Here is a 20837-nt window from a genome sequence, read left to right on the forward strand (position 1 = left end):
CCTCCCCCTTTGACTAGATGAAGGCCTGATTTGTGTACAAGGTACAGTTTCAATAGCTAATCTCACGTACAAATTTAAGAGTGCTGCAACTCACAGTTGAGTGACACTACAATGTATTGTGTAGTCTGATCTTCATCCTAGGTCGAAGTCAATGTCAAAAAGAATTTTTGTAGTAGCTCAAAAGATAACTATCAAGTACATATGTGTTAGATATACAATGTGAATGTGAGTTTTATGAGAATTTGGCTAATTAAGAGTTAGCTAAGCGTTCTTTTAATGTCAAGGCCCATTTTGCACTTTGACCAAGAATGAAGATCATAGACATAGTATACAATACTTTGGAGTACCACCCCCTTGTATATACAACTAACAGTCAGCAATTCCGCAGTCTCTTAAATACACAACCACATACTGATTGCAGCATTGTAACACTGCAGGGAACTTACTGGTCATGAAGATAATGTACTAATCCTTGGTGCACTGAGGATTGAATCAGTACATAGACATTATGCACCTATCAATGCTTTGCCCCACTACTATGAACACGAACAGAGGTAGGGGAATCAACTGCCAACCTTGTCCCAGGTAGCGGGGCATTTAATGACAGCTGATATCTTGTCGAGCTTTAACACTCTCGGTCTTTACTTTCAAACACCGAGATTTATTCTCGGATTTCTTGCATTAAGTTCTATCTCTTTCGGCAAGGCTCACGTGCAGTCTACTAGATCATGTGCAAAAGCAAGCTGTTAAAAGATATGTTGAGTGATGTAGTTCCAAGCCGAGCATGAAGACTGAAAATTGCTTTAGTGGTAGCTACACCATCTGGTATTAAAATGAGACTGAGTTGTGGGCCATTTTCTATGCTGAATCCCCACTTATCCCCAGTGAAAGACCACGGGAATAGTAGGGGATAGCAGGTAGTGGAGATCAGAACTTTTAATGTTCAAATCTCCACTTATCCTCCACCTCTGCCCATGTTCATAGTAGTGGAGAAAACATTGATAAGTGCATCATCTCCAAAATGAAAGCCCATTCAAGTCCTGACTCACCACTATTTAGTTATGCACAAACCTCAGAAGTGAGGATGTCAAGTACATCAAAATACATGACACATCATGCACATGCATGACTACCTGATGATAATGCGCGAACCGCCTGCGTGGCTAGACCGCTATTTCAGCGCAGGGGCTTATCGATTAGAGATTATAAGCGCCCGCGCAGGTGTTGGGTGCGGTGGCCCTGGAGGTCGCGCTATGCGCTATGTGACTAGCGCTATGTGACAACTGCTATGTGCCATGCGCTATGTGTCCTTTAAGCGCCCCAAGATCGCCTGCTTCGTTTAGGACAGGAATAATCCTTTAATCGACTGATGAGCGAAGTCATCAGTGCTACTGGGCATTCTTTTGGACTTGATGGTCTCTAGTAAGATAATAACGACGAAAAACATCAATCATTAAGGTGTGTATCAATAAGAACAATTCACTCTTGGCCGTGGTTTAACACTGTAGTCATAGACATACAGACCTTAGGTACCTAAATTTATGGTAGCAAAGTTTGTCATTTAATCTTATTACGTGCATGAGTGACAAAGATGATGCCAAGTGAAGTTTTGTCCAGCTTCTGCACTAGCATTTGCATAACAAAGAGTCAAATTTGTTTTAAACCTTTGTTAATGTTCCACTATGAAGAATTTGGTGCTGGAAGAGGAATCCCATTATATCATAGAAACAGAGGGGGTCCTATAGTATTCTGTCATAAAAGATTTGGTGATTAAAGGTTATGGGCCATTAATGGTCATTTGCTAATGCCGCCCAGAGTGGGAAAAATCCATCCCATCACGGCCTGATCTATTCTGCGGAGTGAACTGATAGACTACAGAGGAGGATTAACAACAAATTGCTAAAATCTATGAGATTGGCACTGGGGTGTTGACAGTATCACCCGTGTTCTTGGCTTCACTGATATTGCTGTCATACTGGGATATGCTGTAACAGTTCTGAGGATATTAAGTGCAGTCAGCGCATACAATAGAAATCCTTTAGTCATTGGAAATGATATACCATGCAATAGTTTAATAAACAAGTGGACATTTCCATGAGATCTTACAATAGGGTTATCAGATTATGGAGATGCTGTTGGGCATATCGTGTTTGACAATTCTAAAAAGGAACGCATTGTGTTTAAATACATCATCGTACGCCTCTATTCTACAAGTACCATACGCAAGGAAATTTTGATGTAAGAAAAATTTGACGAATTCATACTTCATCAGATTTGACAAATTAAATGTTGACAAAAGTCAAGAAATTGTAGATATAACTTGTTCTGTTAAAAGGTGCTTTAGAGCATTTGACGAGTTTAAATTTGACAAATTGGTTGATTCGTCAAGTTTTTCTTACGTCAAAATTTCCTTGCGTATGGTACACAACATACACAAGTATACATAGGAATTAAGCCTGTATGACAGCTACATATTAGGGCTGGAGCAAATGTACAAATACACCCTCTGAAGCTTCTTTCAGAAATGTTACCAAAGCTTTGAAGCTTTGTTACTAATGTTGTGTCAATAATTATTGAACATACTTGATGGTTATTAGGGTGTACACTGTAGTAAAGGTTCCTACACTTTGTTATAACTCCAGTACAACCATTTGAACCACAACTACACCAAAAATGTACTGCCAGAAGGAGTATCAATACTTGTACAACTGGCTTAACATGTTAGTATCCATGGTAATGAAGCTTTGGTGAGATAAAGCGGCATCCGAATGTAGTGAGACCGAACGAACCTTCAAAGCTTCGAACTATTTGTCTCACCCTGTTACATATATTACAGTATACAAATTGTAGGTTGCCATGGCATTCAAAATAATATGTAAATGCTCCATGCACACTGTACAAGGGGTGGAAAGGGTATTCTTGCTTATCATAGTTGTTGTCCGTATCTTACAGGAGCATGTCACTGTTAAGAAAAGGCTCCCAGCACAGTATAAGGTTAGCTATATTTGTAACCATTTGTATATTATTATTAAAAAAGATATGTGACCGGATCAGCGAAAACCCGACATAATGTCGCAAGCCTAAATTCTCAGTATAGGCTATTGATTGCGTAAAATGTTTGCATAAATGACAAAAAATCGTAAAATTTTAAAACACTTTTTCTTTTATGAAGAACTGGTGCAATGATAAAAACGTGGGTACCATCTTATTCACCTACTCAAGAGGAGTTCGAAAATCATTGTTTCATAGCGGATACATGAGTTATGGGCGTTTGTTTACGTCATGTCGAGGCAGTTGTATGTGATCAATTTTTCTTCGCTGATTTCATCTCTCTATGTAGTGAAGAAAGGTGGTAGGAGAAAAACTCACCATGCAATGGACTCCCCTATTCATAGCGAACACGATGGTGCAAGTTGCAACTCTGTACTGCATTGCGTTTGTAAGTTACAGACTTACAGTCGTTTTTCTAAGCACCTGTAATTTATTTTCCCAATACTTGCTGTACAAATCGATCTTTCCGTTGCTGCTACTTTGTAGCACTGTAACTCCAAAGTTGGTGGCATACAAGGCTGAAACTTGGCTAGAGCATGCACTCGGGTAAGTAGATTATAAATATTCAATAATAAAGAATTTGAGAAATGTGCCATTATGTCAGGTTTTCGCAGATCCGGTCACATGTATTGTTTAACCAAGCTTGTGCCTTGCACCTGGTTACTGCAATTTATATTGAAAAAAAAGTGTGTGTGTGTGTGAGGCAGCATAGCCAGGTGGTTAGGGCATCGGCCTGGTAATTGAAAGGTCCCAGGTTCGATTCCTGGTTGTTAAACTGGGGACCTGGTGGCCTGGTGTCAACTGGACTGGGGACCTGGTGGCCTGGTGTCAACTGGACTGGGGACCTGGTGGCCTGGTGTCAACTGGGGAAGCAGCCCACCTAGCTGTAACATCAATGGGTACTTGGTGTAAACTGGGGAAGCAAATGCTCAACTGTCCATGTCTCATATAGCAGTTGAAGGTCCAGGTGGGACTTTGGCCCACACCTTCAACTGTGAGACATGGTACATCCTCCTGCGGGTTACTAGTCCTGCCCCAGGAGGGCATGCCTGCGCTGACCCATAGCACCTGAGTAGCGCACAGGTGTCCCAGTGCTGGCCACTGGGCAGTGTGACCGCTTAGCGGCAGCTGAAGGCTTTGGCTTTGCTTTGGCTTTTGTGTGTGTGTGCGTGCGTGTGTGTGTGGAGGCAGCATAGCCAAGTGGCTAGGAAGCAGCCCACTCAGCTATAACATCAATGGGTACCTGGAGAAGCAAATTCCCAACTGTCCTTAGTGGTGTTGGAGTCGTTATGGAAGTTGGGGTTCTGCAACCTCCTTGAGACCTGCTGCGGGATGCTAGTCCTGCCCTAGGAGGATTTGTCTGCACTAGACTCAAGTGCCTGAGTGATGCACAGGAATCCCAGTGCTGCTTCACTGGGCAGCAATAGCTGTGGTTTACACAGCTACTGTAACCTTTACTTTTGCTGTGCTTTGTGTGTGTGTGTGTGTGTGTGTGTGTGTGTGTATGTTTGATTCCCAGTTACATTGGTGTTGTTATTGTTTCCTTGAGCATGAAACTGTATTCACATTGCTCCAGTCCACTCAGCTGTTAAATGGTGGCCTGGTGTCAACTGGGGAAGCAGCCTAGCATCAATAGGTGCCTGGGGAAGCAAATTCCAACTGTTGGGATTTCAGGTGCCCACACCTTCATCTGTAAGACATGGTACAGCCTCCTGCAGGTTACTAGTCCTACCCCAGGAGGATTTGACTCAAAGCACCTGTGTAACACACAGGTGTCCCAGTGCCAGTAAACTGGGTAGCAATGGCTGTGTTTTGCTGTAAGCTTCAGATCTTAACACTGGCCTGCACTTGGACAATTATATTTCGTGAGATTCGCTGCATAAAATTGTATTGCTTCTTTTTTTTAACTTTTTCAACAGAAGTGAACTACAGCTGCCGGTCGCTTTGCTTTGCCTTTTGCTTGTGTGTAGTGTATGCATTGAATAATCAATTGCTGGGGTATAATGAGATGGGACTTTTGGTTTCTCAATTATTATTAATAGACAACTTCCTATTGACTACCAAGCCTTGATTTTATAGTGCACAGGTATCACTGGAGATGACTGAAGAACTTGAAATTTTATGTATAAAAGTTACATTATTAAATTGGGGTTAAGGTTCCCTCCCCAAATATTCAAAATCTGTGAAATCTTTTCCCCTAGGCTATACAGTAATGAATGTGTATCTCATTAATCAGATCACCGCCTCATTATATTATTACAGTGACCATGTCAAGTACAGTGAAACATCTATTTAACGGATACTTTGGGACCAATGAATTTTGGAAAAATTTTACTGTTATAAAGAGGTTGTCGTCTTTCAGAGTTGGTAAAGGTCTAGAGTGACTTCAGAAACTGTCCTTTATAAGGAGGTTGGGTGTACAGTGTCCTTTACAGGGAGAGTTCTTTAACAGGGGTTCCACTGTACATCCCAAACACAGCTAAGGTGCATGTCACGACCTGATTAATAAAATAGTGACTATTTCAAGTGGGTCACAAACATAATCAAGATATACTTTGTGATCTCATTAATAAGATTGTAGTGATGTCAAGCAGGTCCCGAACATAGCTAAGGTGTACTTCACAACTTCATTAATAAGACCACCTCATTATTATAATAATAGTGACCATGTCAAGTAGGTCCCAAACACAACTAATGCATACTTTATGACCTCATTAATAAGACCACCTTGTTATAGTGATCAGTTACTTATGTACATTATCTTGTCGTGATATGGGATCATTGTGAAATTGTGTGATATTTCCACAGGTATTGTTTGAAGTTTACAGACACTTCAGGGACGTGGACATCGATCTGACTGGCTACTGCTGTTGCTATGTCACAAATCCCTTGCAGAATCTTATTCACTACAGGTGTGTCCCAGTTGTGATCTTAATCACATAACCTCATGTGATCCTTAGAAGTTAGAACACATTGGTCACAAGCGGAAATCCCTGTTGTCCTCATGAAGGATTATCAATACCACTATGATCCTACCTACCTGTAGTAGCTTGATGTTACTGTTGCTACAGTTGCCATAGTCACTTCTCCACTGGTTAGGATAATTATACTTCCATGGCAACCAGGTGGAGCAAATCAGCATCGTGTATTTTTGTAGTTACAATAAAAAGTTTGTCTGTTGCAGGACAGCACTTTACAGGTTGCTGCCTGACTAGTATCATTGTAGATGCACTGCTAGGCAACCTGTCCGGCTGCTTATTTGTTCTGTGATCATGTAATCCAACCCCTCCGGCACTGTCAAGAACAGGATACTCATCAGTTTTATGTTGCCGTGGTAGACAACATGTGTGTTCTTCCATGGAATGTGAGTTCTAATCGACTGTTTCAGATATTAACATTATGATTTGACATATATACTTGGCACAGGTAATGGTTGTTTCCACAAAAACGGAAGAATACTAACAGATAATAAAATAGTATTGTTAAACAATTTTTTAAATTATTGTACATAACTAGAGTCAAAAATCACTACAGGTGCTGGGGAACTCCCTTGATCATTACTGTTGGGACAATGATCATTATGTGTCCACAATAATTTACATATCAGGCATATATAATATACATATATTCTAATGGTTCTTGAGTGTCACACAATTTAAAGTGGAAGAAAACACATGAGACAATAAAGTTTGATGCTTGAAATCTTGTGTTTTTCTTGCAGTGCAAAAAACTCTAAACCAGACCTCCATCTAACTCACATGAGCTACCCATCTCTTGCAGGTTGCCGACATAAGGAGAAACATTATCATGTATTACTAATACCTTGAGGGTATGTACTGACAATAAAGATAAGTGGCACACCCACCTTCTCTAGTCAACCACTAATGAAAGATGCTGTGTCCCCTGATGAAAGGGTAAGGGAGGCAGTTCTGTTGGAAGAAAAGGTGGCCATTGATACAAAAAGGGTAGAATCGAAGTATGACAAAAAATCCGTAACAACCGCATCTTTGTTAACAATCATTCAGGTCAAAATTCTGTCTTTCAGTTGTGTCCCATGGGTGTATATACCTGAAGTCCGTATAGACAAACCTGTTGCTACTTCATTACTTATGAACCTTTAATTACTTTAGCATCACCTGATCCATCCTCTGCTACCAGTGGTCTATCAGATCAGTCGAAGTGACTAGATCATATTTGTTTAATGAACAGTTGCAGTATTGGATCTCTATTTCAGAACTATGTGTATTCTCCTGACATCTCTGGTATAACTGAGAGACATGGTTATCTGACAACAATGAAACTGTATCCAATAATAATAATACTGTAATTCGTAAATATTGTGATACTCGTGGTGGTGGAGTAATGTATGCTGTTAACTCTTCCAAGTTTTGCCCTCCCCAATTCAATCAGTCTAGAGCTGCTCACTGTTAGCATTGGATCCAGTACACCAACTATGTACTGTTTGGCATATTCCCTCCTAACTCAACAGATGAATATCAAGAATTTTATATTAATTCCTTTAAGGATCTTACCAGCCATTATGATTTAATCCTACTTGGTGATTTTAACCTTGGAGATATTAACCGGGATTCCCTGTATGGTCAATCCCCTCTATCATCAACCTATTGTGATTTTGTATTTGACCTAAACCACGCCAGATGATAGGTGAACCTACGCATACTGGTGGAAACATCCTTGAGCTAATCTTAACCAATGTTCCTGACAATATGTATATATATCAAAAACTTAAGGATCCACTGTGAACCACCTTTACCAATCCCATCAGACCACTTTGTCATAATTTTTGACTTTCACTTATCATCAATCAGTGATCATGACAGTGACCACAAGGCTATACACCAATCTTAGATGCAATGCTAATTTTACACCTTGTTTTATGTTTGAAGATATTGAATTTGTGTGGTCGTTCTTTAGCAACATTATCAGATATACTTTACCATGCTTTGTTCCTTCAACTGTTATTCAATCCCGTGTGGTTCATTTCTGATGTTAGACATCATCAATTATCTACATACACTAGGATGAAAATTTTAACAATAACCCCACTGAATACAATACTTACTCCAAGCCAAGACAAGCAATGCCAAAACTAATTATGAGACAATTCCAAAATCTACAGATATATCAGAGGATTTACAAAATCTAGATATATTCCTTCCACCATGTATCATAACTCAACTTCAATAATTCAATTCACTGAGTGTAAGCCATAACATAGAGCATTGGAGGAATAAAATTTTTTCAGAAACAAAGTTATTTATACAATTGGCATTTGTGTGTGGAAGACACAAATGCAGCCTTGAAGAGCATCCATCGCATTATATCGCACAAACAAAATTAGACTTAAATGCCTTTCCTGCTCCCACCTAATTGCTCCACTAATGATTTCCTCCATGGATCTATTGGCACTTATCAACAGCATATATTGGGGTCAGCAACAGCCTGCCATATGTATGTGTGTGGCACACATAAGTGGTACAAATTTGGTTTTACAAATAATTCATAATAGTGCATGCTGAATGTGCACATGTACCTACATATACAGCTGGTGTTCTATGAAATGCAGTGGTAGACAGGAACAGTGCTCGGTTACAACAAATCCATAACAGTCAAGTTGTGCAAAGGGTGTAGTGGTACTACAACTGTAGTTAGCTATAAACTAAAAGTAAAAAGTATTGATCTAGCTGAAATTTTAATTATTGAAGCAATTTCTTGGTGAATTACTTCACAGTTTGGCTATTCTGTCTGCAACTTGGCTATTTTGGAATGGATCCCATCATTTACTACTTTACATGTGCTCTATTCAAGGCAGTAAGTCAAGTTGATGTTGAAAACAAAACTTAGACAATTTACTTATAGCCATTTAGTTAATGAGATTACATTATTTTAACTAGTATACATTTACTTAATCGCTCAGCATAAAAGTAATAGTGAACTTGTTCATTCCGGTCACCTCTGCCATATTATGTTGCAATAAACATGTTAAAGTCACTGTGTACACAAATGACACAATTAGGAGACTGTTACAATGGTCAGTTTAAATTAGGTGACCTTATTATACAGTGATCCAGTTGGACAGGTTTCATTGTATAGTTGAATATTAGAAATATTGTGCAATCACAAATGCAGTAAAGCAAACAGGCATAACATGGAAAGTGATCAAAGGAATCAAATGAAACTTGGTGTATGACATTGAGAAGAAATTTGAAAAGAGTGGGTTAACTTTTTAATTTCTTTGATAATTTAGCATGGAATGACCAAAATACTAGAATTTCCTGAGGTAATATCCCAATTTTCCCAATGCTGGTGGAGGTCCAGCAGCTGCAGGTGATTTAAATTTGAGTAGTCCATAGTATGGAGAAATATTTTGTGGCATAAAATAAATTATAGACCATAATTATTGCAAGGTTCAGCCAAAAAGCCACTTATTATACCAGACTATAGCTATATAGGCAGAATCAGGGGATGAACAAAATCATGTGAAAATCGATTTTCACATTTTTGTTCATGAAATTCTAGATTGTGCAGCCTAGCAAAATATAACCTCACCCATATTCATTCATGATCACAATTACATTTTCACAAATTTGTTTCATTCACTCATGAAATTTGTGAAAATTTTGTTCCTTAATATTTTTAACCTATACAGCAATAGAGCCTTTCTAACATGGTTAGTTTCAGTTTGGCCTGGAGGTTAGCTATAATTACATATCACCCAATGCAATGTGGCTTGTCTTTACACATTGGAATACAAATTGAAATTATAGAACAGTGACACTACATGCATGACTGGACCAAATGGCATAAATAGATTTTAGTTAAGCTTGACCATGGAGCCAATGTCATAAATCGAACATGCATCTAAGTAACTATTAGACCAACCAGCAAGGAACATTTCAAATGTCTTCAAATGCACTTTTATACTTGCACACCAATTCTACATAAAGCTCTTCCTAAGGTAATTTTATAGATACGCACATATTCCAAACCATCAACATAACTGGAAGTGCATGAGTCTAGCAGCAACAGAGATTCCATACAAATAATCTTATAATTCTTTATACTTGTGTAGGTTCCTTGTTACAACTTTAGCCCATACCCATTTAGTTGATAGAATTATTTGGTTTCAGTATTATATGCCTCTACCGTTATATACTGTGCAAGTGCAACCCCTTCCCACCCCCTATATTGTACCCTATATGCACCCTTTGATAGTTCATGGGTCTGCTCCTGATACTCATGCCCAATTGAGGTGATTAGCTGCCAAATTATATGATAACTGAGTAAGAAACCTTTCTTTTTACATATTTAAAGTATATACGTGGGCGAGGAAAATAATGGCATTTGTTACTTATAAAAATGTATATAACTTTGGAACAGAGTACGCTATGCACTTTCTGTAAGTATCAACTTGCTCTTTAGAGTAAAAGCATTAATTTGGTACCAAGTTTGTAGATTTTGAGCCATTTATAAGTGAAATAGAGGAAAAACTGCCAATTTTAAGTATAAAATTGAATACAAAGGTCACCAAAGGTCAAATATGAGGTAGCTCCCTTTCTGAAAATGACCTTTATGGTATATAATAAACTATGTACCAAGTTTCATGCTTTATCAAAAAGTGTACAAAAATGTGCTTAGGAGCTCTACTACATCCTTTTCCACACAAGGCAAAAGTTGTAGAAAAATGAAATTAAAATTTTTGCATCTTTTGCACATTTGGATAAAGGAACAAACCATTAAACATTCTTTCTGTGAAGTTCTCACAGCATCTTTAATTTTGCTAGGAGCAATTAACTTACAAATTGGGTGATTATGTGATCTAAATGACTAAAACTAAGTCTTTAGATAATGATACATGTTATGTAGAAAAGCTTGATTTAATATAACCCAATTTAGTTGTCTGCATGGATTAAGTGGAATGAAATGGTGGTGGAATCAAACTATACATTAAATTTCACCTAGTCATTACCTATTAATAATGATCACCTCTTTATAAAGACCATGCATATTAATTATGTATGAGTGGCCCTACAGGAAAATTTCAAAAATATGCCACAGACCACCTGTGGAGCATTGGAGGCAATGGGTGTTCATTTATCTTATGTATAAAATTTTAGCCTGATATACAATACAGTCTTCCATGGAGATATGGTCAACTTACTGTTTAATACATTCATTACGCACAAACTGGACTTAATGGTGACAAATGATCATGATCGGTGACTTTGTTAACAAATATTTCCATTCTTGCAGTCTATTATATAAACTGTAGCATGGAAGACCCTCCTTATAACTCCAGGAGGCCCCAAGCAAGCAAATATGGCAGTCAATGTCTATCTTTCTTTAATCATAAGAGAGAGCAAAATCACTACAACCACAACTGTGACACACAGAGACTCTCTCAAATATTAGAATACACAATTTTTATATTCTAGTTACAACATAGACCTAAGTGTAATGTTTATTATTTGTCACATTAATCAAAGCTCTTGTTACAAGCTACTGACATCATCACATCACGTCCTTCCCTAGTTAAGCTCGTCCCGAGCGTAGTGGATCTTTTCCCCTTTAGGTTGTCTACTCTTTAGACTGTAGGGACAATGAACACTTGTAGTCTTACTGGTGGCAGTCTTGCTCCTCCTAGGCTTTTGCTTCTTCCTGGTAGATATAAAATTATGTTGAGCATTGTATGTATCTTGGTCTTCATTACTATCTAACTTATTTCCACCAGAATCCCTTGGAGGATCTCTTAATACAGGTGGTCTTCCTGGCTTAGACTGTTTTCCTAATGATCTCTTTGCCAAAGGTCTAGCTGAAAACTTTGCCGGCACAGTTCCTACAAACTTAACACCAGGTCTCTTACTATTTACTCCAGTTTGCCTCTTCCCTTCTGTTGTCTTAACCTCAGGTTCAGATACAGCTGTATCATGAATGGTCAGTGCCTGGGTAGCATTTGGCTTCTTATCATCTGATACCACATTTGTTAAACTGAATACAGCTTCAGCAGTGCATCTAGGGACAGCTTTCACACTAGGGTGATAGTTAACTATACCTAACTGATGACAAACAGCTTCAGATAAAAGTAACTTATCAGGTGCTACTAGTTTTACATACACAGTAGCTTGTAACTCTTCCTTACCAAAGCTGAGTGTCGTGTCCATCTGTCCATCCAACGTGATGGGCGTCTGGTAGTAGGTACAAGCTTTGTGGTCCGGTTGCTTTAGCTGACTAGCATCCAATCCAGTCTTTTCAACAATATGGTAGAACAAATCAGCTCGAACAATAGTTATGTCTGAACCCGTATCTATTAGTCCTGTTGCAGGGACTCCCTCTAGCTTGACTTCTACACAACGGGACTCCTTTCCTTTGTTACTGGAGTTGGGCTTTGTGCGAATCATCTTTGTACCATCTGTATCATTGGTATTCTCCTGCATTGCCTTTCTCCCCTGACTCTCACTAGTACTCTTGCTAGTCTTACAATCTCGAGCTAAGTGGTTTGGACTATCACACAGATAGCATCTCAAATTCTTCCGGTAACCAGATGTTCTGGACTTATTCCAAGGTCCTTTGAACTTGTTACTTCCCTGGCTTTTTAGCTTTAATCCCTTGACAAAGATTCAGTCTGTTGATCAGCATCTTTCAAATATTGTTGCTTTCTTTCCAGTTCAGCCAATCTCCTCTCCTCCTTCTTAGCTGCTATATACAATTCTCTATAGTTCTGAGAACCAGATACTGATGGCGACTCCATCAAAATGTATGACAGACCTTCCTGTAATTGTCGCATATCTCTAGTTTCTGCTGACAGATTTCACGACCAAATGCCGTTTGAAATGTTTTCTCCAATTGCCGTATAAAATCAGATACGGTCTCGCTTGGCTTTTGGCTGGTGTGTCGAAAATCCAAAGCTGCTATTGACTGATTTCCAGGGTCAAGACGTTCCCTCAATGCTTTTATGGCTGTATGATAAGTGGCTTTGTCTTTGGAATCCAATAATTTCCATTCTAGTAGTGCTCGGCCTCTCAGGTGTCCAGCTAACTGCATTAATGACTCATCCTCTGTCCAACCATTCCAGCTAGCAGCACGCTCCAGTATTGGTATCCAGTCATCAGTTGTGATCTGACTGTCTTCTGCGGTAAACTCATCTATAGGGGGAGCTTTCCCACGACGTTGTTGTATCTGACAGTGACCAAGCAGGGGAGTAACAGTTGGAAATCCACTACTTGTTGTACCAACGGAACTGATAGGCCTGCTATAGAATAAAGTGTTAGACAATGACACATATGGATTGGTTACCACATTCACCCCTGAACCACTAGAAGGGCCCACAGGTCCAAATAACTCATGTGGTTGCCACTGTGTAGGCTGTACCATAGACTGGTGTAAATATCCACCTGTATGTTGCTGATTATTTGTTGAAAGTTTGGATGTAGATTGCATCACACCTGACTGAAGAAATGGGACATTGCTGGTAACACTTGTTTGTCTCAAGAAGTCTACATGACTTGTCCTTACCTCCTGGGGGTCATGTAATACAGAAGACATGGTACATGTAGTACTAGGGGTTACACTAGCAAATGACAATACTGGTAGAGTTGACAAACTTGTCATACCTGTTCCTTCTACTTTCAGCCTGGTTAGATCCATTTCTACCTCTCTTGTACTAGTTCCATCTCTTCCTCCTTTTCAAACATCAGGTTGTCATGATCTGTAAGCTGCTTGCAATTTATCTGCCAAAGCTCTTTAATCCTTTCTTTACCCTTTTTGACCTCCTCCTGGAGATTGTGTACCTGTGAACATGACAACTGTAAATGTTATTGGAGGGATTCCTTTTCAGCAGCCAATTTTTTCACTTTGGTGCTCTCTAACTCAATGACCTCTTGGGCTTCCAGAAGTCTCTGTTGTTGTGCTGACAATTCCTTTCTCAGACACACTATTTCTTCCTGAGCTGATTGTAACTGCAGTCGTGTATTTGTCAACTCAGTTTTCATTAGACTCAGGACTTCCTCCACACGTTTTTCTTCTAAAGAAAAACTCTCCCTCTCCTCACTATCTTGGGCTGGTGATGTCCTTGATGAACCTGACACCAAGGTTGGAACTGAAACTTCACTTCCTGGAGCTAGTGATGTTCCAGATAGCTCCTCCTTTAAGACTGGAACTCTTAGAAACACACCATCCATATCTTGCAGTGACAATTCTTCTCCTCCCTCAGTCTTTGTGGCCACTACTTGAACATTGGAAGGGTCATGATTATTGTCATGCAGTTTACCACACACCATTACTAACAGGTCACTACCTGAAGCTGTAGTGGGCAAGTCCAAGGCCCCTGCAATTTGTTGCACTTGGTATAACTGGAGTCTCTTTGAATTGAGAGGAAAGGTCACAGTTGCTCTCTCCATTTGCAGTTCCTCCATAAAGGTTAAAGCCTAGCAAAACTCTGGAATCTCTTAGCAAACTGTCTGTAAGCTTATTCCTGCTAGCTACTACTGAACTACTTCTCTAACAGTCTCACCTCCTGAAAGGCAGTGTCCTCCTGCTGGTCTGTGCTAAATCTCGGTAGGACCTCCACTGTAGCATGGAAGACCCTCCTTATAACTCCAGGAGGCCCCAAGCAAGCAAATATGGCAGTCAATGTCTATCTTTCTTTAATCATAAGAGAGAGCAAAATCACTACAACCACAACTGTGACACACAGAGACTCTCTCAAATATTAGAATACACAATTTTTATAAACAGACATATCTGATAGTTTAATCAAGGAGAACTGGTACTTTAATTTGTTTGTATCATTATTAATTTTTATGGTAATGATTGCATTCTATTACGTCTGTGTAAAGCTATGTGTGTTATGTTAGAGCTTTGGCTACGTACATGTTTTTGCAAATTAATTTTCAGGGAAGGTTTGCGTATGTATTAATGTAGGGGTATCCCATTGTACTTTCAATCAGCTATTCATAAATCTTGTCTGTTCAGTACTAGTCATCTAATATACAGGCTGGACTCAAAGGTGCAAGATCCATATTATATTGTGTTGAATGAGAGTACAATATCACAGATTTGCTAATTGACTTTGTAGGCTAGCTGCATGTGGCTATCACTATGCAAAAAATTGTTTTTCTAGGTTTCCATGCAAACTAAATAATTGCGGTGAGATAACCAGAACTGGATTCAAATGTATGAATACGCAATGTTCCTTAAAATAAAATTAATGGTATATTGTATGGGATTTCTCATTAGCAGTTTTTATTTCTGTATTTAAAACAAAGGAATATACTTAATTCCAGTCATGAATTATAATAAATATGAATATCAACATACCTAATCTCTAATTTGCTGTTATTTACTTTGTAAAAATATATTTGAGTTTATAAATTCCAATAAAACTGAAGCAGTAGTTTTGTGCTCTGATTTCTTTGATAGTTGTACTATGTCACTTTTGTGTAGCTAATCAGTCTTTTATTTGTTATTTATCAGTCTTGTACAATGTTATTTTTCATGGTTGGTAGCTACCACTATAGGCCTTCTGTATTCACCTTACCTTTGCAGTTATACTATTCAAGGCCAGACCATTTTTTTCTCATGTGGCCAGACCACACTTTTCTTTTGGCACTGGTGTTGGGAATTTTTCCTACCCCAACACAAAAGCAGTCTAGCCAAATGAGACTAAATAGTCACAGTGACATAGTTAAGATGTAATGGTTAAGTGACACATTATACTCACAGCTGGGTGAAGTAGTATACAGACTGCATATTCACATAGTCACAGACTAAGTGTTCTGTGTCAACATACTTGGCTATAGCCTGCCAGGTGATGTTTACAATAGCCACAGATTGTAAGTCTGTGGTCTTGTATTATTAACATGTATGGATCCACAACTGCACAGCCAGCCTGTGTATAAACAATAAAACAGGCACTATTATACTAAGTTATGAAATTACTGTTCTTACGTATACATGTAGGTATTATCAGAGTTGGGGGTTACTAGTTACTTTTTGTAACTAAGTTACGTAACTGACTACTTTTAAAATAACTAGTAACATAAATAGTTACTTGCTTTGTAACTAGTAACTTGGAGTAATTGTCTGAAAAGTAACTAAGTTACAATTGTAACTATGACTAATTATACTTTTAAAGCAAGAGCACTTCAATTTATGTGCCATATATGCTACAGCCACAATAAGTAGACAGATTCTGTGTAACGGTCTCTATGATTCACCTGGAGTAAGAGACATAGCAATAATTAAAACTGACCTGAAACAGCCACAGAATTGTTATTTTAAGTGCACATATGTATTGCATCCCTTAATGAAGCATATCTGAGAAAAATTCATGTTATAAAAGCTAACAAGTCATAATTTATACTGTGAAAGTAACTAGTAACTACAGTATTTAGTTACCTTTAGAACAGCAACTGTAACTAAGCTACATGGGATAAAAGAGTAACGCATAACTAGTTACTTTTCTGAAGTAACTATCCCAACTCCGGGATTTATATACCTCAATCTAAACGTTCCTTGGGGATTGCAAATGGGAGTTGTACTACAGCCTGTGTACCGGTACATGAACATAACTATATATAAATTATTATACATTTCTGACATGAGTATTATCAAATATATAACAATGGGGGAGTATATACTCTTGGCAGCATTAATTCATCTACATACATAGCCCCATGATCACATGTCACACCAGATCTGAGCAAGGTACAAGTATCACTGTTACATGAAAGATTCCAGCTTGTTGTCATGGTAACTGCTGCTGTGGTGACAATGATGAGAGCACGTGATCTGGCTGTGATCGGTACATCTCTAAATCGGCTTTGGCATTGTTGTGTTATAATAGATACATACATGATGGAAATTTATAAAAACCAATTTTTTTTTTCTAGTCATTTATCGAGAGTTAGCGAGGCTTCACTGACAATACACAGAGGTGTAACTTGAACAATATGGTATACAACTTTTCAAAATTACTGCTTGCCTGAAGTATGTAGCAATAACTATATTTTCTCTCTGTATCACCTAGGTGAACACATTAAATGTAGAAGGATACCACATCAACCCATCATGAGTTGATGCATTTTTACTACAAAGTGCCAAATTTAATATAACTGCAACCAGAAAATGCTCATCTATCATAGGTACTAACTTTCTTTAAATTTGTGTTTGTAATTGAGTAGCTGAGCACACTATTAGAGCTGACTGCTCAGCAAATAACATATTTAACTTGTTAGACACAATGTATTTGAAGCACACTTTTCCGCCTTGAAATTTTTAAAAGGTGCACTACTATATCAACTTTAACAGCCGTTATACTTATTCAACTACAAAACTACTCTAAAGTAAAGTAAAATTAGCTACAAGAACAAGCATTTGCAGAAGAAATCAATATCTGTCTGGCTGGAAACTGTGCCAATTGTATTTGCTACCTGTGAACCATTGACAAGATCACATGGCCAGCATTAAATGATTGCTAACCTTGACAGGATTGTCCGCATGTACCATGTGACAAAAGTCAAACAGAACCGATAACTGCAACTTGCCTGTCATAGCATACAGCAACTGTTAATATTATACACACTATGCAAACACACACACCGGAAAAATATGTAGTCAGTAATGTACTGGACAATGGTCACACATGACTGACACACAGGGGGTGGGGGCACAGTTAAAATTTGGCCAATGACCAATGCCCATGAATTTGCCAAATTTTTCCCATCCATATAATTATTTTGCTAGTGAAGAAAACAGTGAACCAAGCCGTGAACTAAACAATTTTCTGCTCAACCAAGGCCTACTGGGACTGGCATCAAACTAAAAACATGAGCAAAGGATCAGAGAAGTTGAGATGGGCTCGTTTGTACTGTTAGTGTTTCCACATTTGGTGGAATGAGTGGGTGTACTAATGTTGTTTGCAAAAGTCTGGCCTATTTGCTGCCTTTGAAAAGGGGTGTTCCTTACAGTAGTGTTATGGCCTGGCTATGCTGTCGCCTTAGTTTTTTGCTGCTGAGTTCAGCAATTGCTTGCCCAGCCATAGGGCTCTTGACCTTGCTCTGATAGAAGGTCAGGTGCCTTTCCCTTAATCCAATAAATTTTTTAGTCTATCATTTAATAATAATAATAATAATCTAGTGCTAGGGGTGGTGGCAAGGGGTGCTGGATACTCGGGGGGAAAAAAATTAAAAAAAATTTTTTTAAAAATCAAACTAGAGCCAAGCCTGCCTTGACTACTAAGCTAGGTAGGTACTGTGCATGTGGTATCCTCAAACCTCACCTTGAACCCTCAAAATGTGATGAGTGACAAGTACTACATGCCATATTCACTATTCCAGAGGGTGTAGATATATATTAGTACGTCAGCATTGACCTAATAACTCGATTTACCAACAGTGACATTCTGCTTGATTCAATAAATTTTTTACCTCTGCCAAAGTTTCCCTCTGTATGGTACATGCCAGACACAAGACTTGATGGGAGACCAAATCTATTCTGCGGACTGGACTGGCAGACTCATGGACTTCAGGGAAGTAACAGCTAATTCAATGTTTTCTCCATTTGTGTATTGTAATACTACCACAAACCAATCAATTCATATGTAATACTAGACGGGGCCACAGCTTCAAGTACAACGTCTGCACCAATTTATTTATTGGAATACACATTCATAATAGATGGCATTCATTTATAACAATTGCTACTCTATTGCTATTGCCACTCTATTGTTACTCTAATAAAAGTTGTCAGAAAAAAAAATGGACAGTGCTACAGTAAGACCCTTTACTGGCTAAGGTGTAAGCTGAGTTTTTCACTACTCCGCTCAGCTGTTACATGTTTGAGAGGATCTACCATCACTTTGGACTCGAAGAATCTGCTGCCATTGATCTTGTTTGTGCAGAGGGCAGGATTGATACACTTGACTGATTTTCTTTGATCTTTTTATTTATCATTTATTTTTGTATGTGTATTCTCTTTTAAATCATTCTTATCAGTGGAAACATTTTTATAACAACTAGCTAACTGATCAATTCATGTATTGCACTAGTCAGAGGTACAACCACAAGTCTGGCCATCTGTCTCAAGTTTATCTGATGAGGCGTTATCCCATTTTTTACACGTGACCAAGATAGGATTGTGTTGTACATTTTCAATAAATTGGGAAAGACAGCTAGACTTAAGGTTGTGCCCCAGACTAGTTCCATGTGTGGGATTGGTTAGCTGGTTGTTATATATAAATAAATGCTGGCTTGTACGAGTGTGTATTCCAATATCAGACGCTACACTTGAGGCTGTGGTCCCATCTAGTACTATGTGTGAAAATGTGAATTGATTGGTTTGTGGTAATACTTACATAGAATTAGTCTTGATTACAATGCACAAATGAAGAAAACGTTGAATTAGCTGTTGCTCCCGTGCAGTCCGTGAGTCCAGTCTGCAGAATAGAGGTCATGCACATTTATTATTGAACAAAAAATGATCAATAACATAATGAGATTAGCAGCGTGCCCAAGAATTTTTGATGGCGAATGACTATAGTGAATCTCATACAAAAGTACGGGTAGCAAATGCGGCTCAGACTAAAACTTGCCACATGAACTACATGCAGATGGGGCTCCTTGTTCCAGTTACTCTGTTATACATGTAAAAGAGTCTACAACTCTGGAGAAACTCTCGTAACGATTCACACTTTCTATGCATACCTACAATACATTCGTTCACCGTAGTGACATCACGATTTTATTAGAATGTTTTTGGTTGTAAAGTTGTGCATATCTCTATAGATTAGGCCGTGATGGGATTGTATAGCCTGTCAATAACAATATGTAATTGGGCCTGCGAAAATAGGGCATGTAGGCACAAACTACACTTCTTCACATAACAGGTTATATCTCAGCACTGGAATACACTATTTGCATTCTGTAGATTGTATCATAAAGCCAATTACCGTATAGCCTAAATATTACGAAGGGGAAAATTTTCGCTGATTTTGCAGTTTTGGGGGTTATCAGCAAAAATTTTAGCCTTGAAATATTTAGACCTTCATATAATCTAATACATTTTGGGAGTGTTAGCAAATCTGCGAAAATTTTATTTTTAGCAACACCGCTCAACCTTGAAATATTTAGGCTATACAGTAAATGTTTACTAAGAGCTGAAAATTGCATTGCAATTACAAAAAGTTATGAGTGATGAAACTTTGAAAAATTAGGCAAAAATCATGTGCCCACATGTCCTATTTTTGCAGGCCCAGTCGCATATAGATTTTGCCCACTCTGATCAGCATTAGCAAAAGTTACCACTATTGGCCCATTGTCTTTAATCAGAGTACTATAGGACTCCCTCTGTTTCTATGATATAATGGGATTTGACTCTTTGTTATGCAAATGCTAGTGCAGAAGCTGGATAAAACTTCACTTGGCGTCATCCTTGTCACTCATGCACGTAAGATTATAAACTTTGCTACCATAAATTTAGGTACCTAAGGTCTGTATGTCTATGACTACAGTGTTAAGCCACCAAGAGTGAATTGTTCTTATTGATACACACCTTAATGATCCGTCGTTATCATCTTACTAGAGACCGTCAAGTCCAAAAGAATGCCCAGTAGCACCGATGACTTCGCTCATCACTCGATTAAAGGGTTATTCCTGTCCTAAACGAAGCAGGCGATCTTGGGGCGCTTAAAGGACACATAGCGCATGGCACATAGCAGTTGTCACATAGCGCTAGTCACATAGGAGTGCGCATAGCGCGACCTCCAGGGC

The 20837-nt window shown here is 38.6% G+C and overlaps 1 protein-coding gene and 1 long non-coding RNA gene across 11 annotated transcripts; one reads left to right on the forward strand and one right to left on the reverse strand.

The window, feature by feature from the left end:
• The first annotated feature begins 1237 nt into the window (after positions 1-1237).
• LOC136252168 (uncharacterized) lies at positions 1238-8897 on the forward strand. 7 transcript variants are annotated; one of them, XR_010699388.1, is made up of 7 exons: positions 1241-1462; positions 2956-2994; positions 5860-5963; positions 6019-6415; positions 6478-6880; positions 7182-7230; positions 7286-8795. It is a non-coding gene; the product is annotated as an uncharacterized lncRNA (long non-coding RNA). The 7 variants fall into 7 exon arrangements; XR_010699383.1 differs by having other exon boundaries at positions 1238-1462; positions 6478-7230; positions 7286-8897; XR_010699385.1 differs by having other exon boundaries at positions 1240-1462; positions 6478-6995; positions 7182-8801.
• Positions 8898-11398: 2501 nt separating this feature from the next.
• LOC136252167 (uncharacterized) lies at positions 11399-20826 on the reverse strand. Of its 4 annotated transcripts, XM_066044555.1 has the most exons (4): positions 20620-20826; positions 13947-15958; positions 13683-13859; positions 11399-13627 (listed from the first exon to the last, which is right to left on the reverse strand). In XM_066044555.1, exons 2-3 carry the CDS (start codon positions 14481-14483, stop codon positions 13719-13721), a joined length of 678 nt encoding a protein of 225 aa, XP_065900627.1. In that variant the 5' UTR covers positions 14484-15958; positions 20620-20826; the 3' UTR covers positions 11399-13627; positions 13683-13718. The 4 variants fall into 4 exon arrangements, 3 of the variants coding, with proteins under 3 accessions (XP_065900627.1, XP_065900628.1, XP_065900626.1); XR_010699381.1 differs by having other exon boundaries at positions 11399-11730; positions 11936-15958; positions 20620-20823; XM_066044556.1 differs by having other exon boundaries at positions 11399-11730; positions 11936-15958; positions 20620-20818.
• Between the last annotated feature and the right edge of the window lie 11 nt (positions 20827-20837).

This window comes from Dysidea avara, chromosome 4 (genome assembly GCF_963678975.1).
Source record: "Dysidea avara chromosome 4, odDysAvar1.4, whole genome shotgun sequence".
NCBI lineage: Eukaryota > Metazoa > Porifera > Demospongiae > Dictyoceratida > Dysideidae > Dysidea > Dysidea avara.